The sequence below is a fragment of the Psittacula echo genome (genome assembly GCF_963264785.1).
Source record: "Psittacula echo genome assembly, chromosome: 6".
Taxonomy (NCBI): Eukaryota; Metazoa; Chordata; class Aves; order Psittaciformes; family Psittacidae; genus Psittacula; species Psittacula echo.
In genome coordinates, this window is record NC_137743.1 from 46,843,678 (window position 1) to 46,862,165 (window position 18,488).

The 18,488-nt window shown below is 45.9% G+C and overlaps 1 protein-coding gene across 2 annotated transcripts in view; it reads right to left on the reverse strand.

Annotated features, from left to right (window-relative positions):
- LOC308223187 (hexokinase-1) overlaps positions 1–18,216 on the reverse strand; it is a 46,341-nt gene extending 28,125 nt beyond the window's left edge. The window contains exons 1-2 of one of the 2 annotated variants that reach the window (XM_080621920.1): positions 18,143–18,216; positions 3,113–3,275 (exon numbers count right to left, since the gene is read on the reverse strand). In XM_080621920.1, coding sequence (XP_080478046.1) covers positions 3,113–3,275; positions 18,143–18,208 — 229 coding nt within the window. In that variant the 5' untranslated portion in view covers positions 18,209–18,216. Of the gene's footprint in view, positions 1–3,112; positions 3,276–10,455; positions 11,015–18,142 lie in introns of those variants that run through there. The other variant, XM_080621921.1, reaches the window with a different exon arrangement.
- Positions 18,217–18,488: the final 272 nt, after the last annotated feature.

Genomic DNA, 18,488 nt, shown 5'->3' on the forward strand with positions numbered 1-18,488 from the left:
CAACTTTTCCTTCTTGCTGCTTAAGACACAGGGAGACTCAACTTGCAGAAATACAGAACTTACAGCACTTCCCTACCTGTTTTCAAACAGCCTGGCTTTAAACATCACTTTGCTCCAGTAAAAACATCATTTAAAAACATGAATATATCCAAACTGTAGGCCCAGTTCCATTTATTGGGTTCAGCATAACAAATTCAGTAACTCATAACCCCTTTCACAGCAACAAGACTAGAAGTCAAACATTTACAAGTGTCTCATTAAGCCAAATACCCAAATAAGCTTTATCATATGAGTATCATTTGTTGAATGCAAGCCATTACCTCCAATAAATAATGGAAAAATCAACACTGGACCAGATGGCCCTTACACCTTAGTACATACCTCAAGCAAATACTGCACTTCACATAGAAGTATCTTCCCAGGCAGTAAATTAACAAATTAGCATGTTTGATTTCCAGCACCATCAAGCTTATCACAAGGTAAAATTTATTATTAACCTTTTCAGTTAAAAAGAAAAAAGAACTCTGAACTAGAGTGTAAAGCTTTCATACGCAAAGTAGTAGCTTTCTTTCAGTGTACTTCAGGAATTAAACCCATGTAGCAGCATTTAATCTATGCTTTGTAACACCAAGGGGCAATCAAACCTGCTGTAAATCTATTTAGGAACATCCTTCAAAAGCATTTTGAATTACTTTGAAATACTATTCTGAGCACTCTGGACAAAAAACCTTGTGGCTTTTGTAAATTAAGCAACTCTGAATGAAGCAAAAAGACTTGCTAACACCAATATCTCCAGAGTCCCCAAAATTATCACTCAAAAGCTCCTTGTTAATAAAGTACACAAGCACTGGTCTGAAAATAAATAACAGTATTTTTCTGAATAGTCAGCTCTCATAATAATAATCAGACTCAGAGGAAAGAGCTTACAAGGCACTAACTAGAGACAGGCCAGAGAAGAGGGCAAGCTTTCAGCCTCTGCCTTTTACAGAGGAACAGTTGAAGGCAGAAACTGCCATGAGCCAGGAGCCAACCCCACACTCTGGGCACAGCAACATGGACATATCCATGAGGGCCCCCCAGAGACTTTAGGAGGAAGAGGGAACAGGACTCTGCATCTGCCCTGGCTTCATCTATGTGATGGCTGAGCCAGACATGGCAGGCGTGGACGTGAGTCAGGGAAATAAATATCATGACACCTACCCACAGCAAATATTGCTCATACCTGGGATCAGAACATGCCCTTTCTGGGAAATAATTAAATGGTTTTGCCTGCATTTCTAACAGCTATCCAAACAGACACAACCTGCATATACAGATTACTATCATGTTATACAGAAATTGTCTGGGGCAAAGCACTGCCTTGCTCTAATCCATGCTGCAACATTCACTGCCCATAGTCCTGGAGGGGCCATCAGGAGCCAAATGGGCACAGGATCAAGAACTGAGCACCCTGTACACAATACACGAGGTTGCTTTTTTAAGTAGGTATGTAATACATGATCTGAAGTTAATGCCTTGACATACAGACACACTTACATTCAACAAGGGCTACCCACTGCTCTGGCTCATGTTCAGTCCCAGCAGCATTGAGCAATCTCTCATACTTCTGCCCTTTTCCCTTTGTGCCACACTGCTTCTTGAAGTCTCTCTAGTTTGTGAAAATGGAGCAATTCGCAAACGTATTTGGCTCACTGAAAGCAGCCGAGATTTGCTAACCTGCAGTGCCCTGACAGAAGAGGGTACTGGAGACAGGTCTATACTCAGCTCAAATCAAAACACATATGAAGGAAAATATGGGGATTTTGGAGTTGGTAAAAACACTGGGATTCTATGCAAAAACCCTCAAGTCACCTCACGCGTGCAAATCCTTAGAGCAAGTCCTGCCCGTGACCCAGCTGTGTGTGACAGCTTCTGGCCTTCTCAACAGGCTCCAAATTTCAACACAACATTTCAACATAACAACCAGCAGTGCTAAATTAAGGGAAACACAGGATTCAAGCCTGCTCTTTCTTTGGTTTTTTGTTGGGTTTTGTTTTTTTTTTTTTAAGAGGGTATTTACATTTCAACTAAAAAGCTTAAGGTGGCAGAAAGCAACAGTGAAGCAGAACTATCAATGATTTCCCCTGCCAGACAGCACCAAATAACACAAAGCACCAGGCTTCATGTTCTTTCACCCAACAAATTCTTTATTTTAACTCAGGAAAAGCCTCAAAACAGGTAATCGTATTATGCAGTTGTTGCAATTGTGCAATTTCTGCACACAGGGACTTAATTTGTGTTAGGCACCAAACTAGTTACCAATGCATGCTACACAAGAAGGAAATCTACTGTTACTACTAAATAATAAACACTATTATATACTGTTAATATATATTTATATACCCTATATATAGTTGGGGGGGGGTTGTTTAGTTTGTTTGTTTGGGTTTTTTCATAAGCACAAGTAATGGGGACAATCTTGATCTCAAGTACCAACACAGCATCTTTTTGATTTCTGATAGCTCTTTGTGCCACTTTTATCAGGTACAGTGAGCATAAAAAAATAAGTCCTACATCTCAATGGAAAAAGCTCAGTACACCAGAGCAGCAGCTTCTGAGCCACACACTGCACCTCCTTGAGTTCTGCAAGTTTTCCCCTTAGACCGTCTGCAAAAGGTAGCTACAAAAATCAAAACAAATGCCAGGAAACTCAAATTCAGCATACAACAGTATTTTTTCCACTGGGGAAAAAATAAGAAGAGATGTTGAGTCAAAAACCAAATGACTAAAAGCCACTGTCAAGACTCTAGGTCACATGAGTATGAACTGCATAAATCAAACATCTTCCTATGTGAAGTATTGACAGCTGGCAGACAAATCTCAGCAGGACTGTTAGTAAACTGATTAATAGGAAGGGCTCTTCCATTGGCACCAAAATGGGTTTGACACTGAATTCACAAAATCCTCCAGCATCTGTGGGAACTGACCTGCACACAGAAGGGAGGCTGCCTTTGAGGAGGTGCCAGGGCTTGGCAGAAAGTAAATTGCTCTTGTTCTTGGCAGTATTGGTGTATTTCTAACAGGTTTCCCATGAAGCACACCATCTTTAATACACAAATACTCAGCTCCTTACCTGAACCATCAGGAATGGACCTCACAAATGTAGGAAGCATCTTCACTGCAGCCGTTGGGTTAAAATCTCTGGAGAGGCCATTCTTCATCTCTCTCCTGAAGCGAGCCATAACATCTATCAGAGTTTCATCAGAGAGTCGCATAGCGTAAAGGTATTTGTCAATCTGGGGAAAACAAACAAACAAACAAAACCATCACAGAGTGAAAGACTGCCCTGAAGTGCCCATGGGGGGCTATATTTCTTTAATTGCAAGAATAGCATATAGCCCCAGCTTGGCCATGGAGCTCTGGCCAGGCTGACAACACAGCCACACACTTCACGCCTTGTCTTTTTGACTCAAAATCAGGAAAATGTGCAAGTGCTAGGACACATGTGAGCTGAAGTCCACCCCATCCTACTGTTTTCCCAAGGCGAGACCCAGTCCACACCACTCTGCCTCCTCTTTTCCACACAAACCCATTCACCCACAGCCTCACACCACAATCTCCAGCCCTCACACCACTTCTCAGCTTTCCTGGCTGCCCATGAGCTGAACAGCTGAAGCTAAAAATCCCTCTTTTGGCACCTTGTCCCAGCTGGAGTTATGTGGGTGTCACTGTAGTTCACAGAGGTGCCTTGTATTTAAAGCGTTTCATTCTGAAAGACTCATCACAGCAGCTTCAGGGCTACATCCTAGGCTGCAAAATTATTTCTGTGTACCAGACCACTTTCCCTATCCCACTGACAGGGATATCCACTGATATTCAAAGCTATCACAGCCAGAGAGGCAGAAGAGGCAGAACTTGGCTGTGAGCAGGTAGCAGCTTCCTCCTCAAGACAAAACATCAAATTAAAAGTTGTTGACTTCTCCCTTGTGGCTTCCCAAAACAGGAACTTTCTTCACCTCACTGGAAAAAGGAGGCCGCTCCAGTTTTCCAATAATACTGCCTTCTATAACATTATACCCATCTTCAGCATCAGGAAGACTGAGAGATGCTTTGATGCTTCAAAAATACAACTTGGCCTTGGGGAGTTCTTGCTAAATGCACATGTCCCACCCCTTTCACCTCAGCTGCCAGTCTATTCTTGCCTTGTTTCATTATCTGCTTGGAAATTTGGTTCTGCAAACAGCTCAGATCCAAGCCACACCTTTGGGATCACTTTCATTTGCAGCTTAGCAGGACCAAGAAAATAAAACCCTCCCGTGCTTTCTGTCCTCAGCAAAACTGGAAAAGCTACCTCATTTTAAACCCCAGGCCATCTCTGTGCCAAGGCTGCCTGTGTCTCCTTTGCTGCTCTGGAAGCATTGAGAGCAACTCATCCAATTTCTCCATTGGCATTGTGTCTTACAGGGCCGATGCCACAATAAAACATGCCATGTGAAACATATACATGCAAGTACTCCATATACTGAGGACTTGAGACAGAAAACAATGAATCATGTCATTTTCAAAGGAAATGCAGACAATCAAAATGTAATTAAACCCTAAACTGATCGTAAAACCAGTGCAAATTTAATTGCTCCTGCAGAAAGTACTTCTGCCACGTGTACTCGAGGTCTGCACCAAAGATACTGTACCTCCGTGAGCCAGATGCCCTCCTACTGTGACCAAGCATTTACATGGACAAGGGAGAAAGACATGGATGCTCCTGCTGGGCACAGCTACTCAGCCTGATGCTGAACCACAGCAAGCCTGAATCATGGGGCCAGAGCCAGAGGCTACACAAGCTCTGATGTGTTCAGCGCCATTGCTCGCAGAGGAAGGGCAAAACAGCCATGAAATAGACACTACGGGGAAGTTACAGTGCAACAATATGAAATTATACCATACATTTGCTCCATGAACTGGTGAAGTGACAGTGCAGGCGTATAGCTGAATGGCAGAAGAGCTGAGCCCAGATTCTCTGCAACAGAGGCCAAATGCAAGACCCCAGGGCAGCATCCCCAGCTGGGTCCCATGCCACCCCAAGGGCTGACAGCCCCCTCACAGAGACAACCACAGCCACTGGCATCATTTTGCTCCAAGAACAAAAACCTGATGGGACATACTCTTTCTTGTGGCCCCAAATGCTGTCTCATCATTTGCAGAGGCTGGTCTCAGGCTGAGCAGGAAGGTAGGCAAACCCTACCATAGCTGGATTGCTTTTATTAGCAGACATCATGTATAAGCCATGATGTCAGAGCATTAAGTTATTCTCTTTCCAAGGGGGAGGGAGAAGGGGGAAACCCTCTTATTAAGGCTGAGCTTTCAGCAGCCCAAGCTGCCGCTCACAAGCCTGATTCCCCAAATCTCCCAGTGAAAGTTCAGTAACACATCATTCACACAGACTTCACTGTGTAACTAAAATACCCCTCTACACAGCCCCATTGCTGCATCCTCCTCTCAAAAACAGGGCTGAGGGATTTCTCCTCACAAAAAGCCCTGTAGTGAATGCAGGTTTTGGCATTTGCACAGTGAAGATCAGACAAGCCCATTCTCCACAGCTCTGCTCCTCCACTGCTGAGGGAAAACAGGAGGGAGGGCTCTCTTGTCTTCTATTTTGGGTGAAAAAACAATGAGCACTGTCAGCGCCCTTACATAATTGGGCTGGACCCCCCTGCAGCAGGGAGCATCACCTCGCATTGCATCACATTGCGTTGCATCGCATCAAGGCCATCTTTACCGCTGAGACTCACGGGGCGGGGAGGCGGGGGCGATGGGAACTAAACCTCGGTTTGAAACAAAATCTCTCCCGTGTGCTGCAGTTTCCACAACAAAACAAAAAACAAAACAAACAAACGGAAAAAAAAAAAATAAAAGAAAGAAAAAAATTATTTTTTTTCCCCCGGGCAGGAAAAGAATGAGTCATTCTGGCAGTGCAGCTGCTAAGGAAAAAGCACTGCTCTCCTGTGCTGGCAGCACAGGCAGACCTGCGAGGGAAAACCCTCAGCAAACAGCCACAAATAACGGGGAGGGGGGAACTGGAGGCTGGATTATGGGACGTAGGTTTAATAACTCCCTGCTTTGCCTGCAATAAAAGCCGATCAGAAAGCAAATCTCAGACTTATCCGAAGGGAAGCTGCGGAGCGGCCAGCAGGGACAGAGATGGGAGCTGCCGGCAGCACCAAGCCAGACATGCAGCCTCCCATGGCTGCAGCCCCGTGGGAGACGGGTGCCAGCCCTTCTCTGGGAATGGCAGAGAGCAGGAGCAATTTCAGTCAGGCAGTTGTGTGGGCAAGGAGCAGAAAACACTTCTCTATTTAGCTGCCATTTCAGAACCACCCCCCAGGAACGGCATCTTCCCAGAGTGCCACTACAGGAGCCCTCCAAAAATTCTACCCCTTTATTTTTTCTCCTTAAAAAACCAGCCAGCCAGAATCTGCGAGCAAATTTTTTTGTAAATAGGATTTCATAATCCGAACCATATGTGTGTCATTTCTCTTGGTCTCATAGGGAAGATACTTTTTGCACTTGGGGAAAATAAGCTTCTGAAAATCCAGCCGTCGCAGCAGTCTCCACGGAAAGTTGTGAATAATTATAAGCGCATAATGAAACAGGCAGCACTGAGGGCCATTCCTAAAATGCGTGCTTCATTCCCTGGACACTGACAATAGTCAACAGTATCCAAGAAGAGGGAACTCCCACAACAGTTTCAGAAATCATTAGCACCTAGTTTACTGACACAGCCTTTGCATGAAAATGCTCCACCATGTAAACATTTTTCTGCAAAGTTAATCACACTCCATACTCCTTTCAGCATCAGGAAGATTCACCAGGAGCCAAGACATGTTAAAACAAGTAGTTTAGACATTTTGAAGCAGGGTTACTTATAACTTACCAGGTTCGTTCCTAAAAAGCCTTTATACTGGCAGGTTACCACTATGGGGCTTTTTGTGATGCCAGTTGGTACATTTTACACCCCATTCCATTATGTTCTTTTCAAGGTTAAATGATATTTAAATCTCATTCTTGAATTGCAAAACTTTTTTCTTCTCTCATCAGGTAATAAAACAAAAAGGTATTGCTCCCGTGACAAACAGAAACGAGGCAACACCTAGAGGATCCCTTTGCTGGGGCCAGCTACTGCAGGTATAAACCTGTTGGGAAAAGGTACTCTAAAGCAGTTTTACAAAGGTTCTCCTGCACAAAGGCCAGTGGCACAGATACCAGGGATGCTTCATGGATGGGAGTCAGCCTTTTAGAGAAAGAGGGCCTCAGTTTGGGTTGTGCAAAATCCACTGTCACAGCAAGACTCCTGCTGATGCCACTGAAGGATCACAAACGTTCAGTGAAAAGATGTTTTCAAAAACATCTGCATAATTTATCCTGCTTGAGGTAAAACTACACCCTTATTTTTATGGTACAGAGCATTATTTGTTGGCTTGCTTCTGCACACTAGGGTTATGTGCAAGTGCCCATACACATGATTTCATTGGAAAATGCCCCCTTGCAGGGGCTGCAGGGCCACAGGGCTGCCAGCATGCAATGAACAACCAGCACCTTCAGCACTAAACATCCATCCTGCCTATTCTTCCTGCTGGCCACAACTCACCTTGAAAAATCATAGTACATAGAATGGTTTGGGTTGGAAGGGACCTCAAAGATCATCTAGCTCCAATTCGCAAGCCATGAGCAGGGCCACCTTCCCCTAGACCAGGCTGCTCAAAGCTCCACCCTTGAACACTTCCATGAGTTTTCTGAACAACCTGTTCCAGTGCCTCACCACCCTTCCCAGTAAAGAACTCCTCCCTAATATCTACTCTAATCTAGCTTCTTTCAGTTTAAAGCCATTCCCCCTTGTCCTGTCATTATATGCCCTTGTTAAAAAGTCCCTCTCTAGATTTCTTGTAGGCCCCTTTAAGTACTGGAAGCTGCTTTAAGCTCCCCAGAACCTTCTTTTCTCCAGGAGGAACAAGCCCAGCTCTCTCAGCCTGTCTCCATAGGAGAGGTGCTCCAGCCCTCTGGTCATCTTTATGTTCCAGAAACTGTAAATTTGAAAAAAAATTACTCTCAAGCTTAAGGGGGGTGTAGAAACCCAGCAAAACCAGTATGGAAGCACTAGTTCTTAGACCCAGAGTGTCTTGACAGCCTGAAACCACCAGACCCACCTGCGCACCTCAGCAGGGTTCCTACCATAGAAAGGCAGCCCCGAGCATAGTGCCATGCAGGAATGGGAACCCAAAAAACACAAGAAGGAAACAAGATCACAGAGGAAGAAGGATGTTCAGCCTTGGTGGAGACCCAGTAACAAACACATTCCCAAATTCACCTCATTGGTACTTTTAGCCCGTTCACATCCCTCCTGTGACCCACAGCAGCATGCTCAAGGTGACCTGTCACCCATGCCTCCGAATGCTGAGCAGATGGCTGCCATGGACCAGCAAGGCAGAGGAGTAGCCATTGTGGCCCGGAGCCCCATGGGGCAGAGTGCTGAGGGGGTAACACCTTGGTCGGCAGCCCCCAGCCAGAAGCACATACCAGCAGAAAGTGCTGCCCTTCCGGAAGCACAGAGGAGAGGGAGGGACCTGAAATGAAGCCATGTAGGCACGTATTCCCATAAGCAGCATGCTGTGATGGGGCACAAGCCTCACAAGCAGCACTTTGAGACAGAGCCCCACAGGGAACCAGGGAGCAGAGCCCAGTGGTTCCAGGGCAGCAGAACTATGGGGCAGAGCCTCTGACTGCTGCAGAAACCCTCCCTACAGGACAGCCAAAACTGAGGGGTCTCAATATCCGTTCCGAAAGGATATAAACAGGAAAAGCTGTCTTACATCCTCCCAAACCAGTCGCCTGCTTGGTTTGGGGTTTTTTTTTTAATTGGATTTTTATTTTATTTTTCAGACAAAACCACACTGATCCATAAGAACGCTTTACAGTTCCCTGGCCAAACAATTCCCATGCTGTCAGACAATAGCCGCCCCATCGTGCCGAACCAGCCTGTAATAAATAACCCCCGGGAACACCACAGTTTCCCCGCTGCCTGCATGCTCCCACCGCACCTTCCCCACACAGCCTTTCTGCAGGTCCTCAGCCAGCGCGCACCCTTGTGCTTGTGCTTATCCTGGGTTTCTAAATATAACAGGCACAGCGAGACAGAGAAGGCCGTAACCCAGGCATGCATGCCTGGCGCCAGCAGCAGCATTTACAAATCCTCCAGAAAAAGGAAAATAAGGGAAAAAGGAGAGCTACGTACACAGGGCCAGAAGGTACAGAAAGCTACAGGCTGCGCAAAGCCTTCAGCTCCTCGCAACAACTGCTGGGTGTAAAAGCAAAAGACCTAAACCACAGAAGGAGATGTGGAAAATATGGGGTGCTGCCTTGTGTTTTATCCAAGAGAGCAGTTGGCATGGATGGGCATGGCTGGAGTGAGGCAGGAAGGGTCACCCACATACAGCAGCTGGGGTCTCCCTAGGCGCAGCCAGAAGCCCAAAGGAAGGAGATGCTCTCCTCCCACCAGGCCGAGCCCCGAGACCACTACAAATCAGCCCTGCTAACGCTGACACTGAGGCATCCCAAAGATACTTTTGGGATGCCTTCAAGCAGGTGCTCAGCCATGTGCCTAGGTGGGTCACGCAGCACTGCCGGAGGTGGCAGAGGGGAAGCCTCTGCTCCCTGACGTCAGCCTGGCTCTGAGACAGAGCTGGGTGATATTTGCAATTATTTTCCCAATTTGTGTCCCTGCATCCCTAGCCCCAGGCTCTCCACTCCCTACAGCACTGCAATATGCTTAGCCAGGACCTAACTGCCATGTTTTTATTTATCCTGTGCTCTACACCCATTTCGTTGTGGCAGTGCTAAATCACAGGGCTACAAACAACCATACAGCAGCAATCTCCTAATGCTAAAGGAAAAGAAAAGCAGCCCATACAAATACTGCTTCTTACTAAGCACAACTGACAACCACTTCCTGAAAATTCAGAACCTGCAGTGACACATAATTCAAAAACTGCCTGCTCTTTGCCTTCGTCACCCCTTTGTTGGAGTGACAGATGCCCACAGGCACCCTGGGGAAGAAGGGGAAGTCCCCTCTGCAGGAATGCTGATGCCTTCTACAAACCCAAAAGGCCATCACCACCACCCTATTTGCCAAAGCCTCCAGCTCCTGCCTCACTTTGCCGAGCTCCGTTTCTGCGGCCTGGCCCGCTGTGCATCACCCGCGCCAGGCAGCCTCCACACTGACCCCCCGATCCGCTCTCCACCGGGGATGCTCTGGGGGGACCGTCTGGCTATGCTTAAAAAAGGGTTTATTGCCCTTTCTCCCACAGCACGGTCGCTACGGGCACAAAGCAACAAAACCAGCAGGAAAAAGAAATTAAATATAAAATAATAAAAAAATGAGGGATCTGTGCGGGGGGCAGCCCTCCCTCCGGGGGGTCAATCTACCTTTTTGACCTGATCCTCCTTCAGCTCCGTGAAGTAGTAGGCCAGGAGTTGGGCGGCGATCATCCTGCCGGCTGCAGCGGGCGGCTCCGCGCACGCAGCGATGCGGCGACCAGGGATGGCCGCGCTGCCGCCGCCGCAGCACCTCCCCTTTCCCCTCCCTCCGCCTCATGGAGGCCGGCCCCGGCCCCGCCCGCAGCCCCCGCTCCCACAGCCGGGCCACGCGAGCCCCTTTCGGTGTTATTTCTGGCAGGCAGGGCCGGGAGGATGAGGAGGGCAATGCCCTGCCGTACCCCGAAGGGTCTTTCACAGCAGCCTTGGAGACAGGCTGCTGAAGGCTTCCCGCCGCTCCTTGAACTCTGCTGTGGTACGGGTATACTGAAAAGGAAAATACATAAAAGAATAAATAAATAAATAAATTTAGGGAAAAAAAAAAGTAACCCAAGAATGTTTCCAGAAGAGCCTCTGGGCTCAGAAATCGTTGAGAAAATAGCAAAATGTCAGGAACCTCCATTAATACCAAACATCCCCACCCGGGTGTGATGCCTTCTCCCAGAGCAAGCAGGACCCAGCCTGGATCCCCTAGGCTTCAGGCTGAGCTGCTATGAGACTTGCAGGGCCGGGGAGGGGATGTTTGGTGTGTTTTGGAGCAGGTAAGTGCTTTGACAGTTGTACTTTTGGGGACCTCGTGTTTCCATCAGCAAAATCCCCACATCAAATATACCGATGGACAGAACCTTTTCTCCCTTTGCATGCTGCCCAGGTTTTAGCCACATTGAAGTGCATTCCCCAGCATCCCAAGGAGGCATCCATCACTGTGAAACCTCTGAGGGCCCCCATGCACATGCAAAGTGACACAGTGCCTCTCCAAAAGCTGAAGGCCAAATGCAGATGGCCAAGGTGACACATGTCAGCAGCTCGCAGGGCTTTTGCCTGAGGCCTTGTCAGTCCATGGGGAACTTGTCAGTCCCAGGAACACATACCCATGCAAACACTGGTGATACTGGAGGTGTGATTTGCATAGAGATTGTCTACCAAAGTCTAAGTGATTAAAAACCTGTTTCTTGAGTTTCCAGCTTCCTTTTCAGTGCTATTTCAAATGACTGCACTGGCCAAAATCAAGAGCTACTTTGGCAGACATACCCTCCTTTAGATTGCTCTAGTTGCTGCAGGCAGGGTGGACAGGATTTCCTTCCCCACCTTGCTGCATTAGATTTAAGCTCAGAGAGATTTTCATTGAGCATTTCACTGATGTGCTTGTGTTACTCCTGCTCAGTTTCTTGGCAAGCTAATGAGCAAACATGCCTGTGGTCTCCGGCCTGCCTCAGTGCAAGCTCACCGGCATCGCTGTGCGACCAGGCGCAGTTGGAGCTCACAGGCGGCACAGAAGTGTGGGGCCGAGCAGCATCATCCTGGCAGCATCCGGCAGCGTCACCCAATCCCTTACATAGGCTGATCAAGCTCTCACTCAAGTGTAATTCACTGTTTAGCCACACTCATCCTCTTCTGCCAGTTAGAAACTATTTTTTATTCCCAGCCCAGGCTCACTCCTGTTTATGCTTTGTCATTTGTTAAACCTTGTCCTTCAGCTGAAATTACTCTCCTCCATCTCGTATTCTATAAATACAGAGGAAAGTAACCATATACATCCTCAGCTTTTGCATCACCAAGGAAGACAGACCTGGCTCTTTTTCAATCTCCTTTCCCTGAGAAGCCCAGGCTGGTTTAGCAGCCTTTTTCCTCACTTGTTCCAGTCTGAACTCATCTCTATTGAACAAGCAGCTGAAGTTGGGTAAGTTATTCCAGTGAAGGCAAAAGCCATTGTGCTAACATTCACAGTTCTCCTACTGGAAATATGTCACCAATCCCCTTCCCATTAACAAGCACAAACCGTGAGGCTCCCAAGCTTAACTGGGACATCAAGATTCCCCCATGCCATCAGCCACCACTCCCAGGAGACGGCAGACCTTTCATCCAGTGCAAAAAAAAATCCTCCTTGTCCCCCTTTCCCCAGCATGGCAATGGCATCCTGGCTGCCAGAGATATCCTCACCAAAGAGCTGCTCTGCAGCAGCCTGAATAAAAATTTAGAAGCAAAAAGTCACTTTCTGCACATATGCATTTATATTTGCCTTTCATTGCTGTAGGAACACCACCTGGCACTGCTCAGTTCCCACAGACTATAGGTTAGCAGAGCTGTCTCTACAGGAGGTTTACAAACCCTACTCTCTATCCCCTCCAGCTCAGATGCCTAAATACACAATACCACCCCCCCCCCAGTTACCTGCAGGAATGCTTACTCATTCAGCTAAAACACTTTGTCACAAGTTTAAGTTGTTTTCAACTAATCTTTGACCAAAGAAAGCAAGTCAAACCATCTCCTCTGGCTCTCAAGGAATTTGAATTAGCCACCTAAGAGTTTGGGAGGTCCAAGACACACAAAGTGGTTATGAATAAGAATGGTCTTCTCTTTAACATACCTGTCTTAGGAATGTGCAAACAGTTGCTGAACATGGTATTCAGGAAAAACGAACTCTACAACCTAAACACCATTAAAGAAAAAGTAACAGTCCATCCAAGGTAAAACAGCTGCTGTGTTTGAACATCTAATATTTTTAAACTGCTCCTTGCAAGGATAAGTAAGAGCGCATGACCAGCTTTGATGCTGTAACCAGTGCTGGGGTGAATAAGCTTTCCTCGTACCAGAGAGCTAGAAGGGCATCTAAATATCCCTACAGACACCCAAACCATTTGCAAGCCCTCTTTGCATTGACAGGCCAGCAGTGAGCACACAGGTGTTATTCTGGGGAGGCCTGGGAGGAGCTGTGCACAGGCTGCCTGTAATGACCAACCTGCTCTTCATCTTTGCCTCTGCAACTCTTGCATACTTCCTTACCATCTAGCCCTGGGTTTTCCCTTCTGCTTTACTGGAAGAGATCAATTCAGCAGCCAATTAATTACCAGCACCTAATGTACACTGCCAGGCATCCAGCAGGCTATTTTGAAAGCCACTGTCCTTTAAGACAAATTACTGGAGGCTGAACATGACACCCGATGACTTGCAGCTATTTTGATTGTACTCTAATCATATTGTCCAGGTTTGACTGTACTGAAGTGTTTCAAATGACTGAAGTAATTCTGTGCATCAGGTCTCCTGGATGCAGGTTTGTGGGTTTTTTCTGCTTTGCACAGTTCTTCATTCAATATTTACTGCTCTACACAAGTCTGCATTCAGATTTGACACCTATACAATGAGAGGATTTTGCGTTTAATCATGCCCATCACAGTTTTGAGGTACACAGTTGCTATATGCTTTCTATTTTTGTAAGGAAACAATGAAGTTGTAGCTGTGTTTGTTGTTCTTTTTTTAAGTGTCTGGAGAATGATCCATCCATTTTTCCTCACGTTGCATTTTCCTTTCAAAATACTTAAAGCAAAGTGAAAGAAAGCAACATCTCTAAGAAACAAGTTCCCAATTCATGACAGCACCTCTGACTAAGAAGGGAATTTTTAAGTAGCCTTTGAAGCTCCCATTCCAGGGTAGGAAACTACATGTTTGCACAGAAATAATCATCATTCATTTGTGCTGAAAATGGTGCCGAAGCTACTAAGAAAATCTAAAAGCAGCAGAGATATTGATTTGATAAGCAATTCAATCGAACAAGGTTAAATGTATTATGCAATTTCACCTTGCCAGGAGGCACAGCAAGCAGACACTACCATACAGCCAACCATGAAGCTTTATCTCGTATTTCCCCTATTAAGAAACAAGATGAGCTAGGAAGGCCTTGAGGGGAGCTCATTCCATGCACAGAAAAGGCCATGCCACACGCAGATGGAGCTGTACACACATAGAAAGTGGTTTTTATGTTCCTGGTAGAGCACACAAGGCATATGTTTCCAAAAGATGAGCACTTTCCTTGGGAAACATGGAGCAAGGCACTGGATAAACAAAGAGCCAGGACAGGCTCAGCACATCTCATGGAGCTAACTACCACAGCGTTTGCCTCCATTCAAACACTGGCAGGGCTTGAAGCCAGGGACTGCATGTGGCTGTTGGGCCCTGCTCCAGTAAGTGTATTGAGAGAGAGGATGGCCACAACCAGTCCCAGGAAAGCAGGATCTTGCCCTCTGGTGACAAAGGCTGAGGACTGCCAGTGCTAATGACTGGCTAACAGCTGTTTGGGTTTTTTTCTTTAATTAATAATTTTGTTTTATATTTATATTATACACTTTGTATCCAAATACATCTATTTTTCTGTATTATCAACATTATAATTTATAATTAAAATAATTTAATTAAGAAGCTAACAGCATTTTCCATGCCTGGCAGCGTATCCAGACCATTGTGCAGTGTCACCTCCACACATATACCACTGTTATCGCATACCACAGCAGCAATACACAGGTCTGTGCACAGCCCCAATGCTGTCCTCATTGGGTCCCCCAGAGAGGGGACAGGGTGCAGAGCCCATGTGGTACTGGGCAAAACACAAGAAATCATCCCTTATACTTTGTCCCGTGCCTCAATAGAGGGTTGCCACAATACCCAGCGTATTTTAGGCACCAAGACTAACAGGGAATTCTGACCTGTTTTGTTGGAGTTGCTCCAGAGGGAGAGCAAGCTACTTTTTAACAAAGTCCCTTTGGAAGGATTTTAGCACCGTTCATTGAGCTGAGCATTTCAGGGTCAAACGACACAAGTCAGAGCTATGATTTTCCAGACTTAAGTCCCAGTGACCTCCAAAGACAAGGCAGTGTTTCTGTAAGCTGTATACTACACAACTAAGGATCACAAACAGCCATGTCTAGACTGTGGCCATGGTGAGAGGAGAGTGGAGAAGGAAGCAAATCCAGCAAAAGAGGAGCACTCTCTACTGGTCTGCACAGGAACAGAGACTCCTGGAGCAGATGGATATTCTCTGTGTCTCACGTCCTCACATCTGAACAGCAGATGTGGAGAGCTGAAACACTTTTTACTTTTATTTCTTTAAAGTATTTGCTGTTCTTCAGCATCAGACGGATGCAGAGAACATGACCCTGACAAAACCAAGAGATGTAAACCAGGAAGCAGATAAACAGAAGCCCAAACCCTATGATTTACAGCAAAGTTCCACTATTTGGGAGGCCTGGCTGACGATTTCTTTTTAAAATTCTTGGTGATAGCAATCTTCTTTAAACTGGGGGCAAACCAGATTACTCCGTTGTTAGTTAACTGATACTTCCAAAAGCTATGTGCTATGCTGCGAAGGACTTCTCTACCCAAATCCTCCATGGGGAAAAGAGGAAACAGCTCTCTGGAGTCACACCACCACAAAACTTAGCCTCTAGCTCCTGTGTTGCACAGCAGAGCTACTCTACGCAGCTGAGGAAGTTACTAAAAACTTTGTGCTCTTTACTGGTTTCTTGTGCATTGTTTCAAGAGAAAAAGGAAAAAAACAACAACCACACCCATCATAAAAAAAAGGGGGGGCTAAAAATGAAACCATAAAACCCCCAATGCACATGAGAGGGCACTAAAGGCAGCACAGCTGAAGGGTCACGGTTTAAGTGGAGGATTAACAGCACTATTTGTGTCCAAACTTCCCCTGCTGGCTGGAGGTGAAGTAGGATGAGGAGAGGCATTTCCTTGCTGTAGGGAGAGGAACCTATTATCTGGTATTTTATAACGTTTAAAAAAGCTAATTGAAACCCCAAACACTGTCCCATGATGGATTCCTTCCCTGTAGCAGTGTACACAATAGCTGCTGGAGGGGCAGCTCTCTCACAGCATGGTCTCCTTTCTGCTTCAGGCATCCCCAAAAAGAAGCACAGAGACCGACTGGAAGAAACAGACCCTTTTGCTGTGCGGCTGATAGATAAACCAGGAAACTGTTTCCCATTCTGTTTCATTCCCCGGCAGATAAAGCAAAGTCACTGTTGTACTAAAATGCTTTGTAGATGATCACAGGCATCTCCGCATCCCAATGAAGAATCCCCAGCCATGACAACATGTCTGTCTCAGTGATAGCTCTGGGGAGTGCAGGCATAAGCCTGCGTCCACCCACAGTGCCAACAGCCATACTGTTGTTACCCATCGATCCCAGCCAAGGAAGTGTGTGGTTAAAGCAATGTCAAGATAACAGTAAGCAGCTAACACAGAATACAACACATTCTTCTCCATGCAAGATGCTGGGTCTTGTATTAATGCAAGTTACAGTTAATTAAAAGTCAAGAGGTTTTCCAACCCACTGTGGTTTTTCAACACAGATCCAGCCTGCTCACATTCCTGGGCACTTTGCATGCAGGTCTACTCACTTCGCTTTATCCCCTACACATAAACGTGAAATACAAGTGTAATCCGTCCAAACTTATCTTTTTTCCCCTTCTGTCTGGGTATTCACCACAAGAACTTCTCTCTCCTCAGTGCTACAACTCATTTTACAATAATCTACAAAAGGAAAGTAATAACCATCCCAGTTTTCTGACTCAAGTTGGGACCCTGCATTAATTTTACATTTTTCCCACTGAGGTGAGAATTGCTGCATCAAGCAACCACTTTTTCTAGTGCATTGGCAGCCAGTTATTATTGCGAACCATATACATATAAAACAGACCATACACACACACGTATTTATACGCACACAGAAGCATATCAACAAACTCAGTTTATAAGGCAATAGAAGGGCAGTGGTACTATGTTGATGAACCTAATGCTAATGAGCTGCCTTTCATACCAGGAAGTGAAGCAATTGTTTTATTTCATAAACATCTCTTGACTCCAGCATGCTGAAATGAGAACAAATGCAGATTTCTGACACTCTACTAAATCTTCATCACTAGTAAAAAAATGTTAAAAGAAATTACACTGGAAAAGGAGCAAATATAGGGTGCAAATGGCTTTGAAATTGAGGAAGTCAAGGGATGAATTTAAAGTATGACAGCTTGATTCAAATCTTTTATCTTGAGGAGGCAGTTCAATACCAGATAGAGGGTGTCTGCATAACCAGCAATTCACTTCAGTGATGAAGCAGTTACAATTACTTAAATAAAGGAAAATATAACCTAATTTATTCTACTATACAGAGACAGCTATCCTGAATCTGCATTCAGCTGCTCACGGATCATAGAGCTTGTTCGTCAAAGTTTATTCCCACACTCATTGTGTGGGAAGAATTACAAAAACAAAGTGAATTCTTCATTCTTGCAAAAAGCAGTTAACCGCCAGCAAACTGCTGGTTTCTGTGCACTGGTATGCACTACCCCAAGAAGGTCTGAATGTCAGAGTCCAAACTGATGCCTTTTAACTATAGTGCATCTTTGCTGCGTGATCAGTGAAACCATAACGAAGAGATAGTACTTTCAGCATAGAGAATGGGACCTGCCCTGCTCTTTTGGCTATCCACTAATTCAAAACAAGGTGATACCTCTCAACCCAGGCGAAGAGGCCAGTTTCCACTTCATATACGTCTTTCTGCTTGATCCAGCACTCGATGCTAGTGAAAATCAGTTTGCATTGCAAGTCCCAAACCCACAGGGATGCAGACATTAGTTGCAGAGGCCTTAAGTTTGTGCTCCTTTTCCAGCAAGACGCAGTGTAAAAGACTCTCCTTCCAGGCCAGGTTAATATCCTCATGATACGGAACTCTCCCCAATACTAACTTAATGACCCCCACCCTTTAGCCCAGAAGGGATGTGAAGCAGGTACTTACTTTGCACAATGGGGAGCAGCAGTAGCCAGGCATGTCCAGGGCATTAGGCTCCTTCCACATGGCCATAGCAGGAGCACCTCTTGCCACATCACATTGTCATCACAGGGGGCTGTCAACAAGAAAGGAGGCAGAACTATAGGTTTCCACATCTCCCTCCCCAACCTCAGGATGCCTCTGAAAGCCACACACTCCACAGACAGGTGCTCTCTTAAAAACGCATCCAGCAGCTGGCATACAGCAGATGCAAACCTATGGCTAGCATCACACCGAGAGAGAGGGGAAAGTGGGGTCATACGGGTTATAGGCCACATGTGTGATCCAGAGTAATGGTAGAAATGGGGATTGC